The 18,101-nt window shown below is 42.4% G+C and overlaps 1 protein-coding gene across 6 annotated transcripts in view; it reads left to right on the forward strand.

Annotated features, from left to right (window-relative positions):
* Nucleotides 1–14,324, forward strand: part of ATF7 (activating transcription factor 7) — a 96,961-nt gene extending 82,637 nt beyond the window's left edge. For 3 of the 6 annotated variants that reach the window (XM_036018912.1, XM_028533471.2, XM_036018913.1), the window contains exons 7-12: nucleotides 1,916–2,015; nucleotides 2,547–2,660; nucleotides 3,276–3,428; nucleotides 5,891–6,088; nucleotides 7,996–8,104; nucleotides 13,427–14,324. In XM_036018912.1, the coding sequence (XP_035874805.1) occupies nucleotides 1,916–2,015; nucleotides 2,547–2,660; nucleotides 3,276–3,428; nucleotides 5,891–6,088; nucleotides 7,996–8,104; nucleotides 13,427–13,644 (892 nt within the window). In that variant the 3' untranslated portion in view covers nucleotides 13,645–14,324. The remainder of the gene's footprint in view (nucleotides 1–1,915; nucleotides 2,016–2,546; nucleotides 2,661–3,275; nucleotides 3,429–5,890; nucleotides 6,089–7,995; nucleotides 8,105–13,426) is intronic. The other 3 variants (XM_036018914.1, XM_036018915.1, XM_036018916.1) reach the window with 1 other exon arrangement.
* Nucleotides 14,325–18,101: the final 3,777 nt, after the last annotated feature.

Raw genomic sequence — 18,101 nt, forward strand, 5'->3', positions numbered from 1 at the left:
TGTAGAATGGGACGCAAGAAGGCTGCAGCTGGCTGGCAAGGCAGCAGTGGGTGGACCCGGTGAGGCAGTGGATTGCGAACCAGGTGGTCCCACATTCATGTGCAGATAAACCAGTGGGAACACCTGGGGAGTGAGACCTCGGAAACCCAGGGTCCCAGTCGAGGAAATAAAGCCTCAAACCACTGATTGAAAACACCTGTGGGGATTGAGGCAGCAGCATGAGAAACTCCCAGCCTCACAGGAGAGTTTGTTGGAGAGACCCACTGGGTCCTAGAATGTACACAAGCCAACCAACCTGGGAATCAGCACCAGAAGGGCCCACTTTGCTTGTGGGTAGTGGGGGAAGTGACTGAAATCTGGCAGAGAGTGGAGCAAGCGGCACTGTTTCCTCTCGGACCCCTTACCCACATAAAGTGTCACAACCCAGCGACATTGGTTGCCCTGCTCTGGTGAACAACTAAGGCTCCGCCCATTATACGTAGCAGGAGTGCCAAGACAAAAAAATATATGGCCCAAGTGAAAGAACAGATCAAAGCTCCAGAAAAAATACAACTAAGCGATGAAGAGATAGCCAACCTATCAGATGCACAGTTCAAAACACTGGTAATCAGGATGCTCATAGGATTGGTTGAATTTGGTGCAAATTAGATGAAAAAATGAAGGCAATGCTAAGTGAAATAAAAGAAAATGTACAGGGAACCAATAGTGATGGGAAGGAAACCGGGAATCTAATCAATGATGTAGACCAGAAGGAAGAGAGAAACATTCAACTACCAAAAAAAAATGAAGAAATACGAATTTTAAGAAATGAGAGGCTCAGGAACCTCCAGGACATTTTTAAATGCTCCAACATCCAAATTATAGGGGTGCCAAAAGGAGAAGAGGAAGAGCAACAAATTGAAAGCTTATTTGAACAAATAATGAAGGAGAACTTCCCCAATCTGGGGGAGGAAATAGACTTCCAGGAAGTCCAGGAAGCTTAGAGAGTCCCAAAGAAGTAGAACCCAAAGAGGAACACACCAAGGCCCATCATAATTACATTACCCAAGATTAAAAATAAGGAGAGAATCTTAGAAGCAGCAAGAGAAAAGGAGACAGTTACCTGCAAAGGAGTTCCCATCAGACTGTCAGCTGATTTCTCACAAGAGACCTTACAGGCAAGAATGGGCTGGTAAGAAGTGTTCCAAGTCATGAAAGGCAAAGACCTACATCCAAGATTGCTCTATCCAGCAAAGCTTTCATTTAAAATGGAAGGGCAGATACAGTGCTTCTCAGATAAGGTCAAGTTAAATAAGTTCATCATAAAGCCTTTATTATATGAAGTGTTAAAGGGATTTATCTAAGAAAAAGAAGATAAAAAAAATATGAACAGTAAAATGACAGCAAATTCAGTTATTAACAACCACACCTAAAACAAAAACAAACAAAGCAAACAACTAGAACGGAACAGAACCACAGAAATGGAGATCACATGGAGGGTTATCAACAGGGGAGTGTGAGGGGGAGAGGGGGGAAAGGTACAGAGAATAAGTAGCATAAATAATAGGTAGAAAATAGACAGGGAGAGGGTAAGAATGGTATGAGAAATGTAGAAGCTAAAGAACTTATAAGTGTGACACATGGACATGAACTGAAGGGGGGGAAGTGGGTGGCAGGGGGTGTGCAGTGTGGAGGGGAATAAAGGAGGGGGAAATGGGACAACTGTAATAGCATAATCAATAAAATATATTTAAAAAAATAAAAAGAACTTGTAACATTCCCTGCTTTTTCCACCTCACGAGGGCGTCAAGATTTTATAATGCTGCCCTTTAGTTTCCCTAACTAAAAAAGACTAGAAAATCTGCAGAATTATAGGAGAAGGATCCAAAGGCAAAGGAGTCCGTGTTATGAGCATTTCACTGCATGTGTCCTCTAGGTCTCCCACTGGCTCCCTTCCTCTCGTCATGCATCTTGCTAATGGACAGACCATGCCTGTGCTGCCAGGGCCTCCGGTACAGATGCCTTCTGTTATATCGGTAAGCTCTTTAATAGGGGCAACCAGTCCTATCAACACACAATCCCTCCCTTCCACCTGAATGTTCATAAATGCACACAAGCCCCAGGGAAACGTGGGTTCTGGTCTGTATTAGTTGAGCATGGCAGCCTGCCCAAACACTTCACTAACCTCTGCCAATCCAGCGCTATGGAACACTAGACAAAGACTCATCTGGACAATTGGCTCCTGGTCTAGGAATTGATCTTGCCAGCCTGCTGATTGGTTGATTTCACTTGGCACTTAGTACCTCCCAAATTGCCCACCACTGTCTTCAGTATACAGCCCCAGCCTTTTCCATGGAAATTGTTGTAGCCCTGAAGGATTAGATTCCTTACACTATTGTGCTCCATGGAAGAGAGCATTTCCCAGGATCCCTGTATACCCTATATAGGCAGGTTGCACAGAACAAGCCCTAATGTGCCAATCTGAAAATCATAGCATTTTGAGGAAACTTTTGCCCCAACAATACTATTATGTTCTCTTCTGGTTTTTCTTCCTTCTCTTGATCCAGCTGGCCAGGCCTGTGTCTATGGTGCCCAACATTCCTGGTATCCCTGGCCCACCAGTTAACAGCAGTGGTTCCATTTCTCCCTCTGGCCACCCTATGCCATCAGAAGCCAAGATGGTAAGTACATTCCAGCCTGGGGCAACATTGGCTCTTTCTGAAAGAAGTCATACCAGCCTAGGTTTTTCAAGTATGGCAAGTGAGGGAACCTTCTGGGAATTGGCAAAGCTAAAGACACCCTGTTGTGACATCTAAAGAAAAAAAGACCCTGATTTAGGATTCCCATCTCTTCTCTTCCACCTTTGGAGCCTGGTACATAGACCATGGCAGTGAAGAGGCAGCACAGATTGTTTGGAATGGAACACTTGCTGTTTCAGTTCCAGGGTGACAGATGGAGGGTGGATGAGTGGGCAGGAGTGCTGGCCACGAGGTGAATAGCTGCGTAACCAGTACCTGGCCGAATTCCAGGAGAGAGCTTTCATCTGGACTCTATTGCTTCAACAACCCCCACCCTCCAACTGTGCCCAGGATGATAGCCAGAGAATAGAGTAGGCCTTTTAGGGCTCCAGGTGCACATTCTCTTCCCCTATCATTTTTTAAAAAATTCCTCTGTTAAAGGAAAATTGGGGTGGAAATTTTAGCTATCTATAAGTTCAGTAATGATATTTAAGCCACTCTTTCCCACCCTTGATAAAATCTCACCCTTAGGCTTTTTTTCCATATCTTTCCCCACAGAGACTAAAAGCCACTCTAACCCACCAAGTCTCCTCAATCAATGGTGGTTGTGGAATGGTGGTAGGTACTGCCAGCACCATGGTGACCGCCCGTCCTGAGCAAAGCCAGATCCTCATCCAGCACCCTGATGCCCCATCCCCTGCCCAGCCACAGGTCAGTTGGGCCCTTGGGTGAGAGAACCAGCTATCTCAACATTGCTTTTTATGTCCTGTGTTTTTTAAGGAGCAGACAAATTAGAGAAGATTGGTTTTCAGCTTTCTGGGCATCTTCCTGTGCTGTTGTACTTGTTGACAATTTGACAGTAGCAAAATGGGCCATTCTTTATCCACCCTTGTGTTATAGTTACATGTAAACAGACTAGATGTGCAGAACTGTCACAGAAGAGGTCTTAACTTTTGGTTTTTGTTTTTATCTATATGTGAGCGATGTATCTGTGGAACCCTCTAAAATGTGACAGATCCTCACTTCAGACCACTTTGTGCACCATACAAAGGAGGTTCTTCTAGTCTCTTTCCCATCTATTAAGTCTTTTAAAAAAAACTTGATTACATTTTAGAGAAAAAAGTCAAATAGTAATACATAATATGTGATATCACAGTATTAAGATGGCTTAGTAAACAAATACAAACTTGTACCTTTTCCTTATCAATTTAATCTCTTAAGACAGAGAAGTTCCATTTAGATGCCCAGTTATTTTCTCAAGGAGGCCTCAGTTTTAGTAAATTTCTTTGGAAACTGAATAGGCCTAAGTTTTATATTATCTGTACTGGACAACAACCTGCGATTGGTTTCTAGAGTTGCATTCTTTGCCCAGCCCTTTTCCTGATGTCACCATCTGCTTCATCAGTTACCATCACATGTCCTGACATTTAATGACCACATGCTGTCTTAAAGCATGGCCAACAACAAAACCTTCGTCTGAGTTTTCTTGTTGGAAGCTAAGCCTGCCCACCCTCATGTATCCCCTTGCAATGTCAGTCCCTGGAGATGGTACAGCAATAGCCCCTTGCCTGAGTTGTGCTGCTTTGCCTCTTGAGGAAATGACATGACTTCTTTTTTAGTTGCCACCGATTCCTTTCCTTCTCATTCTTCCCTTTCTCTCAGCATGTTCTTTCACTCCCATTCCCTGCATGAGTTACTGAGTTGCCTATGAGAGAATTGGAACCTATTGTTTCCTTTTCTGCATCCTTGGTAAAACACCAGTCTTTACATGTGGTCCAGGGAGCTTAGGACAAAGAGGAAATTTTAACTCTCAAGAGAATTAGTGTAAACTTCCCTTGGTATAGTGAGAATCAATTAACCAAGGCTTCTAGCTCATTAAATTGAGTTTGAAATTTCCTCCCCATTTTTTTCTTTTGGGAGAGAGATTAGTCTGAATAAATAAAATTATCTCTTGATTATTTTAATGAAGAACATAATTCAGTAGGGCCTGAAGGTGGAGTGTAAGTTTTCCCACCCCCTCAACTCCCCACTCCCTGGCTGGTGTGACTCAGTAGATTGACTGCCTGCCTGAGAACAAAAGGGTCGCCAGTTCAATTCCTGGTCAGGGCACATGCCTGGGTTGCAGGCCAGGTCTCCAGTGGAGGGGAGCATGAGAGGCAACCACACACTGATGTTTCCCTCTCTTTCCCCATCCCTTCCCCTCTCTAAAAATAAATAAATGAAACTTTTAAAACAAATAAATAAATAACATTTTTTAAAAGATTGTATTTTTTTTATAAGCTCATGCTTATTCTCATGCAACTGGTGTGAGTTCTGGCATTTGGAAACTACTAATATAGATACTCCCTAATAGCAACAGATCTGGAACAAATTTTATTTTTGGTATTGTTTTACATTATATAGTTTCTTTTATACAGATGGTTTACCTTTCTACATTTTAATTTTTGCCACTATTATAAAATTGATCTATCTTTTCTGAACACGTATCAGTTAACAGAAAGGGAAGGTGATCCAAAAGTGCTTTAGTGTCAAGGAACATCATCAGCCTGAAGTTTGAAGACAGAAGACAATCCCATATCACCAATTTGTAAAGGGATTAAAAATGCTTTTCTATTTAAAAAAGAACAAGACAGGCGGAGGGTTGATGAGGATGATTAATAACTGATTATAAATAAAAAGAATAGGCTAGTCCCTAGCTCATAATAGCCTAATACTCACTAGTAGTAAAATTTTTCTTCTTTTCTGAAATTTGTTGTAGCATTGTTGTTTGTATATATTGCTTGTCCAAATCAGTGATATGTAAACTTTTTTATTTCACAGTCTTGCTAAAAGTTCCCATACCTTCCTTTATGATTTCCCCACCTACAACATTTCCTGTTCTTAAGAAACAAAAAGTGATCCTAGTTTTTCATTTTGTCTGTCTCAGAAATAATCAGTTTCCTACAGAATTGTGGTTGTCTAGGTATGGGACTGAGAAGACTGGAAGGAAATGGGAGGCAGAATGAGGAATAACTACAAAAGAGAGGCTAAGGGACATTGCGATGAGACTTACTGTGGTTACAGAGACTGGTACATCCCTTTGCCAGATTTTCCTAGTATACCTAATGTCAGGTTTAATTTGGAAAGGATCAACATTCCTTTCAGAGTAACCCCTCTTCCTTCCTGGGCCACAGGTCTCACCAGCCCAGCCCACACCAAGCACAGGAGGGCGACGGCGGCGCACAGTGGATGAAGATCCAGATGAACGGAGGCAGCGCTTTCTGGAGCGCAACCGTGCTGCAGCCTCTCGCTGTCGTCAGAAGCGGAAGCTATGGGTGTCCTCCCTAGAGAAGAAGGCAGAGGAACTCACTTCTCAGAACATTCAGCTGAGTGTGAGTGGGTCCTGGATGATTGTGGGGATTGTTGGACATTGAAAGTGGGGTTGAATCAGAAAAAAAGGGAGATAATATAATAGAAGATGGTAATTCTTTAAATTAGGACAGATTGAGATGTTCCAGGAAGAAGGCAGAAAGAATCCCTTAAGTTAGAGTTGAAATCTCTTCCCCAGAGGTTGGAAAAGACACCATCTATTCCTAAATCTGCTACTAGAATGAGTCATTCATAGACCAATTTGGATGAAGGGAATTAGATTAAGCACCCCAGGGTGCTCTTTTAAGTCATCAGTACCTCTGACGGAGGTTGTGGAACACCCAAAGGGAAATGGATTTGCCCCAGATAATGCAACTTAATAAAAGAAAGAAAAAGCAACACAGCCCTGGCCAGGCAGTTCACTTGATTAGAGCAGCAACCTATATACACCAAGGTTGCAGGTTCCATCCCCAGTCAGGGCACATACAAAAACCAACCAACGAATGCATAAATAAAGGAACAACAAATCGATGTTTGTCTGTCTCTCTCTCTCTATCTCTCCCTCTCTCACTCTGTTCTTCTCTCTCTTTTTTCTTCTCTGTAAAATCAATTTAAAAAAACTTGTCCATGTGATAGGTAAAAAAATAAAAATAAAAAGCCACACAAACACAACTAGAACAATTTTATAATCCATATATTTTCTGTTCTTCTGATTATTATTAAAATCTTTCATTGTAAGGTAATATATATTATTTATATATAACATGTGTATAATATACACACACAGTGTAGAATAAAAACAAAGTCTGCCCTGGTGTGGCTCAGTAGATTGAATGGTAGCCTGGGAACCAAAAGGTTGCTGGTTCAATTCTCAGTCAGGGCACATGCCTAGGTTGCAGACCATGTCTCCAGGTGCAGGTATGTAAAAGGCAACTAATCAGTGTGCCAGACATATCAATGTTTTTCTCCCTCTCTTTCTCCCTCCCTTCCCTCTCTCTAAAAATAAACAAACAAACCAAAAAGCCCAAAGTCCTCTCCATTATGCCTTTTCAGACTCATTCTCTTCCCTGTAGGTAAGTTTGATGTGTACCTATCAGACATACATATCAGTAGATATGTACTTCTAAATATTATTTTCATTTACAGTTTTGTAGGGGAGTCATGGAAGGATCGTGTGTTAGTTTTAACATAAACAGGTGAACAGTCTCTCCTGGAGATCTGGCCACATGTATAGAAGATCTACCTCATTTTCCTTTTTAAGATTTTATTTACTTACTTTTAGAGAAAGGGGAAAGGAAGGAGAAAGAGAGGGAGAGAAACATCAGTGTGGGAGAGAGACATCAATCTGTTGCCCCCCACATGCCCACAATTGAGGACCTGGCCCACAACCCAGGCATGTGCCCTGGCTAGGAATGGAGCCTGTGACCTGTTGCTTCTCAGGCCAGTGCTCAATCTACTGAGCCGCACCAGCCAGGGATACCTTATTTTTCTTAATAGTTATATAGTGGTACATTCTAAGTGTGGTTATATTATAATGTATGGATATTTATAATGTTTCTCATTTTTTAGCTAGAACAGCAGTGCTGCAGTGAACACTGAATGTACTTGAATAGATCTGTTAAACATTCATGGAAGTAGGCTTTCTTAGTCAAAGGACATGTGCATTATTGATTTTGGTATCATCATATTTATACTACATACAAGTAATTTTTCTATTGTAAATCCCTACTTTTCACTGTAAGCAGCTCCTGTCGTTGAATTCATGACTATACTGGCCCTAGGCTATTGAAGCCTTGCTGGATCAGAAGTGTCCCAGATTTGGAGAAGAAAGTACGGGCAGCATACTGTTGTCACTTCAGAAGAGATAGTCGCGGAGGTTAAAGAGTGGAGGATGAATTTTCTGATACTCTTTTCTTCCCTCCCTCCTCAGAATGAAGTCACATTACTACGCAATGAGGTGGCTCAGTTGAAACAGCTATTGTTAGCTCATAAAGACTGCCCAGTCACTGCACTACAGAAAAAGACCCAAGGCTATTTAGGTAAGCTGCTCACAACCTAAGCAAAGTCAGTCAGGAAATTGCATGTATTGAGTGTCTCAACTGTTGATAATTTTATAACTCCATTCTGAATATTCGGGGGGGGGGGGGGGCATCCAGGCTGATAAGTAAGCAGACTTTGTGGAGCAACCAGCCCTACAAAAAAAATTTTTTTTGAGAATAATACAGAGTTATCCTAATTATCACAGTTGGAGATAGAGGGTGGCTATGTTTATTGGATACCTACTTTGGGTTAGGCACTCTACCATTTTGCCAGTTCTCTTATGAAATAGACTTTTTATCTCTATTTATACACAGGAAAACTGTACTCAGATTAGTCACTTACCTGAAGTTGTATGTAACTACTGGGCTGGCAGAGCCAGGATTCACATCTAGGTTTTTCTTAATTTAAAGACAGTGCTTTGACCTCAAAGCAGATGATAGCAGATGATATAAATAGCAGATGATACATGGGGGTTTGTTAAGCATTGGTATTTGGAAGTATTTTTTATCTTTCTAATGAAGGGCTGATATTGGTTTTAGTTCATATTCTATAAGCACCCATAAAATAGTACTAGAAAGATAGTCACAGAGTTTTGCTCAGGACAAGCACAATCCTAAAATCAAAATTATTGTGAATAATTTGCTTATGGACAGTAAAAGTTAATAAATCATTTCTATTTATAAGTTAAATTCATAGAAATGTTGGCTATCAAATTTTGATATATTGTTTTTCCACTATAATTTCACAGATGTGTTTTCACAGAAAATGAGTAACCACATCACCAATTTTAAATATCTCTATTTAAATTTTAATTTTAATATGTACTTAAGTGTACATTCATGTTCTAAGCAGATGTTGATTGAGCCTGTTCTTTGTTGGGCACTGTTTTACATGCTGAGAATATAATAGAAAACCATAGATTAGATTAAACTGCCTGTCCTTGAGGGGCTTATATTTTAGTAGAAAGACAATAAATAAGATAAATAGGTACAATATATGGTATATTGGTAAGAATAAAGGTTTGGAAGAAAAAATAAGGGAAGAGGAATATAAAATGTTGGCAGCAGAGTTGAAATTTTAGATGAAGTGGCTTTTGAATAAAGACCTTAAGGAAGTGAAGGAGATAGCCATTCACTTATGTGGGAGAAAAATACTGCAAACAGGAGCAAAGACAAATGAAAAGACCCAAAGTGTGAGTGTGCCTGACACATTCTAGCAACATCAAGAAGGCTAGCATGGGTGGATTAGAGAGAATGAAGATTGGAGAGGAGTTGGAGATGAGGTAGGGAAGGTAAAGGGAGCATCTCTGTGTAGGGCTTCATTAGTCATGGTGAGGACCTTGGCCTTTACTATACATTGAGAACCATTAGAGGGTTTTCAGCAGAGCTGTAACATGCTGATTTGACTTACATTTGAACAGGATCACTCTGTTAGTGTAGGAGTTATGGACAGAAGCAAGCAGTCCATTTAGGAGGCTATTGCAATTATGCATAAGAGATGTTGGAGCCTTGGACCAGGATGGTGGTAGTGAAAGTAGTTAGAAGGGGTCAAATTCAAGATATTTTGAGGTTAGAGTGAAAGGGTTTGATGACAGGCCAAATGGGACAGTATATATGAAGAACAAGAAGAATCAAAAATTGCACCAAAGATTTTGGACTAAGCAACTGCAATAATGGTTTTGCCATTAATTGAGATGGGGAAAGGGGTAGGGGGAATTGATTGGGAGTTATATTTGGAGCTCAGTTTTGGACAAGCTGAGTTTAAGAAGCCTATTAGTCTTGAAGGTGGAATCTAGCAGGCAGTGATTATATGGGTCTGCAGTTCAGAGGAAGGGCTGGAAGATATGACTGTGGAGTCAGCATATAGTTAGTTTTTAATGCCATAAAACTGGATGAAATGTTATCATCAAGGGAGAGCGCATAGAGAGAAAAAGAGAAGTCCCAGGACTGAACCCCTGAGTACTGCAACATTGGAGGTCAGAGAGATAAGAAGGAACCTACAAAGTGACTGAGAGCTACCAAGAAGGTAGGAGGAAAACCAGATGAGTAGCTGAGTGTAGTGTTCTATAAACCAAGATAAGAAAGTGTTTCAAGATGTTTAGTGATCGACTGTTTCAAATACTTTTCATGGGCTAAAAGGAAGACAAGGACTCAGTATTGATTGATATGAAGTCTATATAGAGTAAGTTTCCTACTCATTTCCTGCAAGAACTCTGATATATAGTCAATCCATTAAACTACATATTTGTCACAACAAAAATGTCCTTAGTTCCTGCTATATGATGTAGACATTATGGTAGGTACTTAACACAAGACAAATAGACACTGTCCCTACCTCTGAGAGACTCATGGGGTTATGCAGAGATAAGCATATCAACCTATTAATAGGGTAAGCACAGATATCCCAGTTAAAGAGCCCTTAGACTGATAGCTTCCTGAGGACAAGGCTACCGTTTTATTCTTTATGTACTCCAGTGCTTGGCACATGAATGATGCTCAGTAAATATTTGATGAATTAATGAACATATGTTCTGAAAGTACAAGCAGTGAAATAGTTAATTTCCTGACTGCAACAGGGACTTCTGACAAAGATGGAGGTGTAGGTAGATACAGTTTGCCTCATCGCACAACCAAAAGAGAGACAACAACAAATTTCAAAACAAAAAATAACCAGAACTGCCAGAAAACTGAATTGTATGGAAGTTCAACAACCAAGAAGTTAAAGAAGGATTATTCCTTCAGACTGGTAGGAGGGGCAGAGATGGGCAGCCAGGGCAGAGAGGACGTGTGGCAAGGCAGTGGCCGGAGGACCAGACCAGGCAGTCCCACATTAGCGTGTGGATAAACTGGGAGGAACAACTGGTGAGCGACACAGACCATGCAACCCAGGGCTCTAGCACAGGGAAATAAAGCCTCAAAACCTCTGACTATAAAAATCTATGGGGGTGCCTGTGGGTGGAGAAACTCCCAGCCTCACAGGAGAGTTCACTGGAGAGACATACAGGGTCCTAGAATGCACACAAACCTACCCACCTGGGAATCAGCACCAGAAGGGCCCAATTTGCTTGTGGGTAGCAGGGGAAGTGACTGAAAGTGGGAGGAGAGTCCAGAAAGTGGCATTGTTCCCTCTTGGAACCCTTCCCAAATTCAGCACCACAAAACAGCAACCTGGGTTGCCCCACCCTGGCAAATACCTAAGGCTCTGCCCCTTTCTATGTAACAGGTGCACCGAGACAAAAAAATATGGCCCAAATGAAAGAACAGATCAAAGCTCCAAAAGTAGAATTAAGCGATGAAGAGACAGCCAACCTATCAGATGCAGGGTTCAAAACACCAGTAATCAGGATGCTCACACTAATGGTTGAGTATGGTTGCAAAACAGAGGAAGAAATGAAGGCTATGCAAAATGAAATCAAGGAACATATACAGGGAACCAACAGGGAAGGGAAGGGAACCGGGACTCAGATCAACAATTTGGAGCATGAAGGAAGAAATAAACATTCATCCAGAACAGAATGAAGAAATAAGAATTCAAACAAATAAGGAGAAGCTTAGGAACCTCCAGGACAACTTTAAACATTCCAACGTCCGAATCATAGGGGTGCCAGAAGGAGAAGAGGAAGACCAAGGAATCGAAAACTTATTTGAACAAATAATAAAGGAGAACTTCCCCAGTCTGGCAAAGGAAATAGATTTCCAGGAAATCCACGGAGCTCAGAGAGTCCCAAAGAAGTGGGACCCAAGAAAGCATACACCAGGGCACATCATAATTACATTAGCCAAGATTAAAGATAAGGAGAGACTCTTAAAAGCAGCAAGAAAAATGGAGACAGTTACATACAAAGGAGTTCCCATAAGGCTACCAGCTGATTTCTCAGAAGAAACCTTGCAGGCAAGAAGGGGCTGGAAATAAGTATTCCAAGTCAGGAAAGGCAAGGACCTACAGCCAAGATGACTTTATCTAGCAAAGCTGTCATTTAGAATGGGAGGACAGATAAAGTGCTTCCCAGATAAGGTCAAGTTAAAGGAATTCATTGTCACCAAGTCTTTATTATATGAAACATTAAAGGGACTTATCTAAGAAAAAGAAGATGACCAAAACTATGAACAATAAAATGACAACAAACTCACAACTATCAACAACTGAACCTAAAAAAAAAAAATAAACAACTAGAACAGGAACAGAATCACAGAAATGAAGATCACTCAGAGAGTTATCAGTGGGGAGGGGGAGAATGGGGAAAAAGGTTCAGGGATTAAGAAGCCTAAATGATAGGTAGAAAATAGACAGGGGGAGGTTAAAAATAGTGTGGGAATTGGAGAAGCCAGTGAACTTATACCTATGGACATGAACTAAGGGGAAACTAAGGGGGCTGGTGGGAATGAGGGTACAGGGCGGAGGGGGAGAAAAGGGAGAAAAAATGGGACAACTGTAATAGCATAATCAATAAATACATATATGAAATTTTAAAAAAGGTTTCACAGAGGAGGTAATATTTGATTTTAAGGTAATCAAAGAAGACTCAAGTATTCTTCAGGTCAAGAATATTACTAACTGTTGGAAGTTTGCCCTCATTCCACACATCTCTGTTTAAGCAGACATAGAGGCTATCTGGTGTTTAAGAAAACTCCTTGGCTGATGAGCAGCATGGAGTTGTCTTTGTATGCAGTTCAGATATTTGTGTTATTGTGACATTACTCATAATAAGTGTTTTAAGTCAGTAATACCTATCTAATAAGTAGTCAGGAGGGTCTACAGACCTCTTTGGGATTTGTTGTGTGAAGTGTACCTTAGCCAAGGACTGACCATTTATTACATAATTTGATTATAGCTTGATATTTATCATGCTTACCTGTGGTACAACTACATGCTAAAGGAAAATTTTAAAAAATGGAATGATTTAGCTCCTGTGGGAATTAATCAGAAAAGATACCTAAAAAAGAAATCTATTTTAAATCACGTTTAAACAAATAAGAGGAAGAGTATTCTAATAAAGGGTAATGACCTACATACAAAGACCTAGAGGCCAGACAGTGTAATTAACATGTTGGGGATTTGCTTTATTGGGATAGGTAGGTTAATTTTTCTGGTTCTTGCTTCCCTTCCCACAGCTTACCGTTTACCAGCTCATTCATAGTTTAGAAGCCAAGATTCTGGGAAGTTTCTCCCTGCCCCAACCGCCCCCCCCCCCCCCCCAAAAAAAAATAGGCTTCCTTTTCCTTCAGTCTGGTTTAGAATTATGGAAAAAGATAGTCCTGCCTATTTCCCCATTCTGTTTTCTAATTACTTGTTCTCTGTTCTTTGCCCTCTTTCCTTGGCAGAAAGCCCCAAGGAAAGCTCGGAGCCAACGGGTTCTCCAGCCCCTGTGATTCAGCACAGCTCAGCAACAGCACCTAGCAATGGCCTCAGTGTTCGCTCAGCAGCTGAAGCAGTGGCCACCTCAGTCCTCACTCAGATGGCCAGCCAAAGGACAGAATTGAGCATGCCCATACAGTCACACGTGATTATGACTCCACAGTCCCAGTCTGCAGGCAGATGATGCCTCCCCTTGTGGAGGGGTCCCCAGCCAGAGCTCGCCCGTCCCAGAGCCAAGAGAGATGTCATCTTATCCCCTCGCATCTGCCTTGGACATGGCAGTTTGGGGGAAAAACTGTGTGTTGTGAGTAAAGGACAGATGTGGGGCTTTTCAGCCACATGGTCATGGTCATGTTGACACCTGTACTAGGAGCCTCCCAGCCCCAGAGCCATATAGATCATCCCCTAAGGGGGTGTTTCTGATGTCCCCACAGCCAAAGGCCTTTCCAGATGGCCTGAACGATCAATCGCCCTTGCCCATGCACGTGTACTTCTCTCTTTTAACACTAACCCCTGCACTTCCAGTTTTCGGGTTTCCCAGTTCCCTCCCTTCCCACTAAGCCATGACTGTACCTTCTTGTTCCTTAGCAGCATGCCCCTTCCTGCTAGGTAGAGGGAGCTAGAATCAACAGCATGTCACCTGCTGACCCATCCCCAGCCCCCTCTTGGACTCAGGACTTTGTGTCCCAGTAGCTGCTTATTTATCCCTTTTTACCCATCCAAAGTTCTAATCAAAATATTCACTTAGGGAGAATGTAAGGTTACCTTTGATGTATGAAGTAGAAGTAATTTCCGGCTCTTCCATAAACTTTAGTCTTTCTCCCTATCTCCTACCAAAAAAAATATATAAAAAATAAAAACAAAACAAACAAAAACCAAAAAAAGCAAAAAAGAAAGCAACAAAACCCCCAAGAGTTTTAGTCCTTTTTTTATCTATTTCCAGAGCTATTTGAGTACCACATTTTGTCTCTTGAGTGTTCCCAGTTTAAGTGGTGGGGTCTTTCCCAGCTTCCACTAAGCCTTGGCAATCTTACCTTGTGGCCTTATTAGATAGGGCTTGGTAGTAAAAGGGGGAAAAGCCCAGGATCTGATTGGCTGACTCCTCCCCTCCCTGCTCCATCCTTCTTCAGTCTAATCATCAGGTCAGGCAGGAAAGCTCATTCCATCATGTTAGTTACTGGATTGATTCCTTTATGTTTTATAGGAATCTACTGACCAAAGTACACATAATCCTTTTGGTCATCCTTCTGCTTCTGCCTCTCCCTCTTCATTCCCCTGTCCACATTACTGCCTGTCTCTTCCATAACTAGTTTAGATGCAGCACTGTGGAAGCTATTATGTAGTTCCCTCACTTACCCCCATCTCTAAGCCTCGCACATCTCTCTTATTTTCTGAGCTAGGGTCTTATATTCACAAGCACCCAACATCCTCTGAATCTGCCTTCTCTCTCAGCAAGCTCCTAGCCTAGCCATTAGGTCTCTCTGGTTCTACAGCGTTTCTTCAGTTCTGCTCTCTTCCCCCTAGGTGTAGTGCTTCTCCAATGTCTAAGCCCCAAGACTCTGAGGCATCATAGTCAAGGTCCTAACAGGGTTTTCTTGAGTATGAAGTTGGATAAGGGGAGGCCAGGGAGCAGCAGGTGCAATACTAACCTCAGCAGAAGAGCCCTGCTTGTTGAAGGGTCTAGCCTGCCTGAGAAATCAGTGACTGTTGCTCTCAGCCATTCTTACATTTGAAGGGTTTGGTTGCAGGGGGAAATTCATTGCTCTTGTCTCTCTCTCTTCCCCATGAAGACTTCTCATCTTCCTTTGAACTATGCAATTTCCACCAAGGCCATAGGAAGCAATCCAAAGCCAGGGGCCTGTGGATAAATATGTCAGCTTTAATAGCTCTTCAGTATGAAACCCTTCCAATTGTCCCAGAGCCACCTTCTGCCATCTGCTGAAGCCAAGAATGTCCTTTTCTCCATCTCTCCTACCTCCATCTTAAATATACATACAGAATAACTCCTAGCTTCCTTTATTATTTGTCTTCTAAAATTGGCTATCATAGGGGAATGAGGAAGTGTTCTAAGCTACAAGATTCCCACCTCCTCAGAGTGATAAACTGGTGAACCAGTCAGATGACATGTTCTACTGCATTTGTTTTTAATTTTCCCTCCTGCTTTTCAGAGCCTGTGCTGAACAAGGCACACCCGATGAAGAGAAAGGAGAGAAAACATGGTTTTCTCATCCTCTACCACCCGGGCCCCAAAAGGAACAGCCCTTTAGGAGGCTCAGATTAGCAAATGGCATGGCAGATGGTCAGGAAGCAGGTTACCACCTCCAGGGACTCCACTTGCCTTTAAAAATTCACAGCCATAACTGCTGCTCAGGACTTATCTTTTAGACTGCTGCTCCCTGGGCTTTTCTACTGCTTTAGTTTTGTTTCATTTTTTTTATTATCTTGATTTCCCACCAGCAGCCCTGCCCTTGAGTTTGACTGAGTTTATGACTCCTAAGGAGCCTTCGTAAGACTCTTCACTATTTTCCTTCCCCCTTCAGTCAAGTGTCTTTTAAGTTAAGAATCAGTTTGTCACTGTACACATGCCCCACCTTACTGCCCGGCTTTGGAGGCAGTTTACATCCTGCCAGTCTAGTCTGTCCCTGAGTAGGATGGCTAGTTTTTGTAGAGGGTCTTGTAACCCCCATGTCTGGCTCTCATTTTCATCAGTGGGAAGTTAGTATCGGGGGCCTAAATGAGGGGTATTGACAGAACCAGAGTAGAATCACTGACATAAGGAAGAGGCAGGACAGAACTGCCCCCCAACAGCTCTTATTTGGTCCATAGTCTCACTAAGAAGACAGCAATTGCTTACCCGGAAGCCTCTTATAGTCGAGGGGAACATCATTCATCTTGTTCCTGCTATCAGCCCTGTGGTCACTCTCCCTCACTGTTTACCTTCCAGACTCATCTGGACCGGAATCAAACATTGTGGAGGGCATTACTTAGCCCTTCTTAGGAACCATGGCCTTTCCAAGGACTTAAGGAAGGATACTTTCTGAAAGAAGCTGGGAGTCTGAACCCTTGTTGCTCTTCCACGTGAACACACAACTAAGGCCTCTCACTTCACTCCAAAAACACAGCTGCTATAACCAAGGCCATAGACACAGGAGCCAGAACCGGGTCTTCTGGAATGGGGACTTTCTGCCCCATTCCCTTGAAAGCTTGCCTAGAGTTGAAAAGTCTGAGAAAGCCTCCCCTACAACTAGGGTGGACTAGAAAGAGTAGGAATTTTTTTTACTTACTCTTTCCCTGTTGGTTGTATCACCCAAATCTGGCTTCCTTCAGCCTGCACTCATCTTCTTGGTCCTAAGCACTAGACCGTATACTCTTCGTGGCAGGAAAGAGATAACCTAACGGAACTTTCCCTTGCTGCCTTCCCTTTGCCTGTTATGTTGCTCTTGGCTCCTTGACTGATTCACTGCCCTCCAGCACCACACATCCTGGTAGACTTGGAGTGCTTAATCCAAGCTACGCCCTCCCTGTCTACAACCTGAACCACCACGCAGACATCAAGATATTCCTCCTCTGGTTTCTGAGGCTCCCATGTTCCTCACTGAGGCTCTCCACCAAAGGTGCTAGCCCTGAGACAGCTCTTCCCCCAAAAGTTCTCCCTTTCTTCCATAACTTTTCCATCCCCAAGTCATTATTTCCCATTAATATTGTACACTGTATACACAGGAAGGAAATGTGTTTTTTTATTTCATAACCAGTCTGTGTAGAATCCAATCATCCTGGCTGTATCACATATGTCTTGGTTGATGTGCTCTTTCTGTTTTCTTTAGACTTTTGTTTGATGGGTAGAGGGAGGAACAAGAAGTGAGGACCCTCAACCTCCCACAACCCTAAATCATCCCCTCAGAGAACAGAATTCTCTCTGTTTCTGTTTACAAAACACATGCGCACAGACATAAATTCCCCACCTCCTCCACTCCCCAGGGTGCTGACCCCCGCAGGAATGAGTATAGGTGGCTGCTGACTACCATTCCCACCCCCTCTATCAGTTCATTCATCTCTCTTTGGGGTGAAATCCTACTCCAGAGAGAAAAGGCTGGGGAGAGTAGGGAAGGTTAAGGCAGCTTATGTCCTTCGTAGATGCAGGTTTGTGTTGTAGCTGCTAGGGTTTGGTTTTTAATGGAAGCTGGTAGCATGGAGGAATCTTACCAGCATTAGCTACTACTGGTGAGTGATGTTTTAGCTGTAAGAAATGGCTGTGACCACTAGTTCACTGACTGCCTTAGGGCAGTGGTTCTCAGAACATGGTCCAGCACCAGCAGCACCAGCATCTGGGAACTTGTTAGGAATGTACATTTGGCCCCCACCCCTAAACTATTGAATCAGAAACTCTGGGGACGGGCTCTAACAAGCACTCCAAGTGATTCTTACACTAAAGTTTGAGAACCATCGCCTTCAGGGCAAGCTGGGAAGTTCTTGTAGGGTATCAAGACTATTTAAGTACCATCCTCTGCCTGAGCACTAACATATGTGTTTTTTCATTTCCTGCAGTCCCCTCTCTCCACTACCGTGAAAACAACAACCATGTTATTCATCTCAAAATCTAGGTTTGTCTTCATCCTACTTATCCCTAAAACCTGTCCTGCA

The sequence above is a fragment of the Phyllostomus discolor genome, chromosome 2 (genome assembly GCF_004126475.2).
Source record: "Phyllostomus discolor isolate MPI-MPIP mPhyDis1 chromosome 2, mPhyDis1.pri.v3, whole genome shotgun sequence".
Lineage (NCBI taxonomy): Eukaryota > Metazoa > Chordata > Mammalia > Chiroptera > Phyllostomidae > Phyllostomus > Phyllostomus discolor.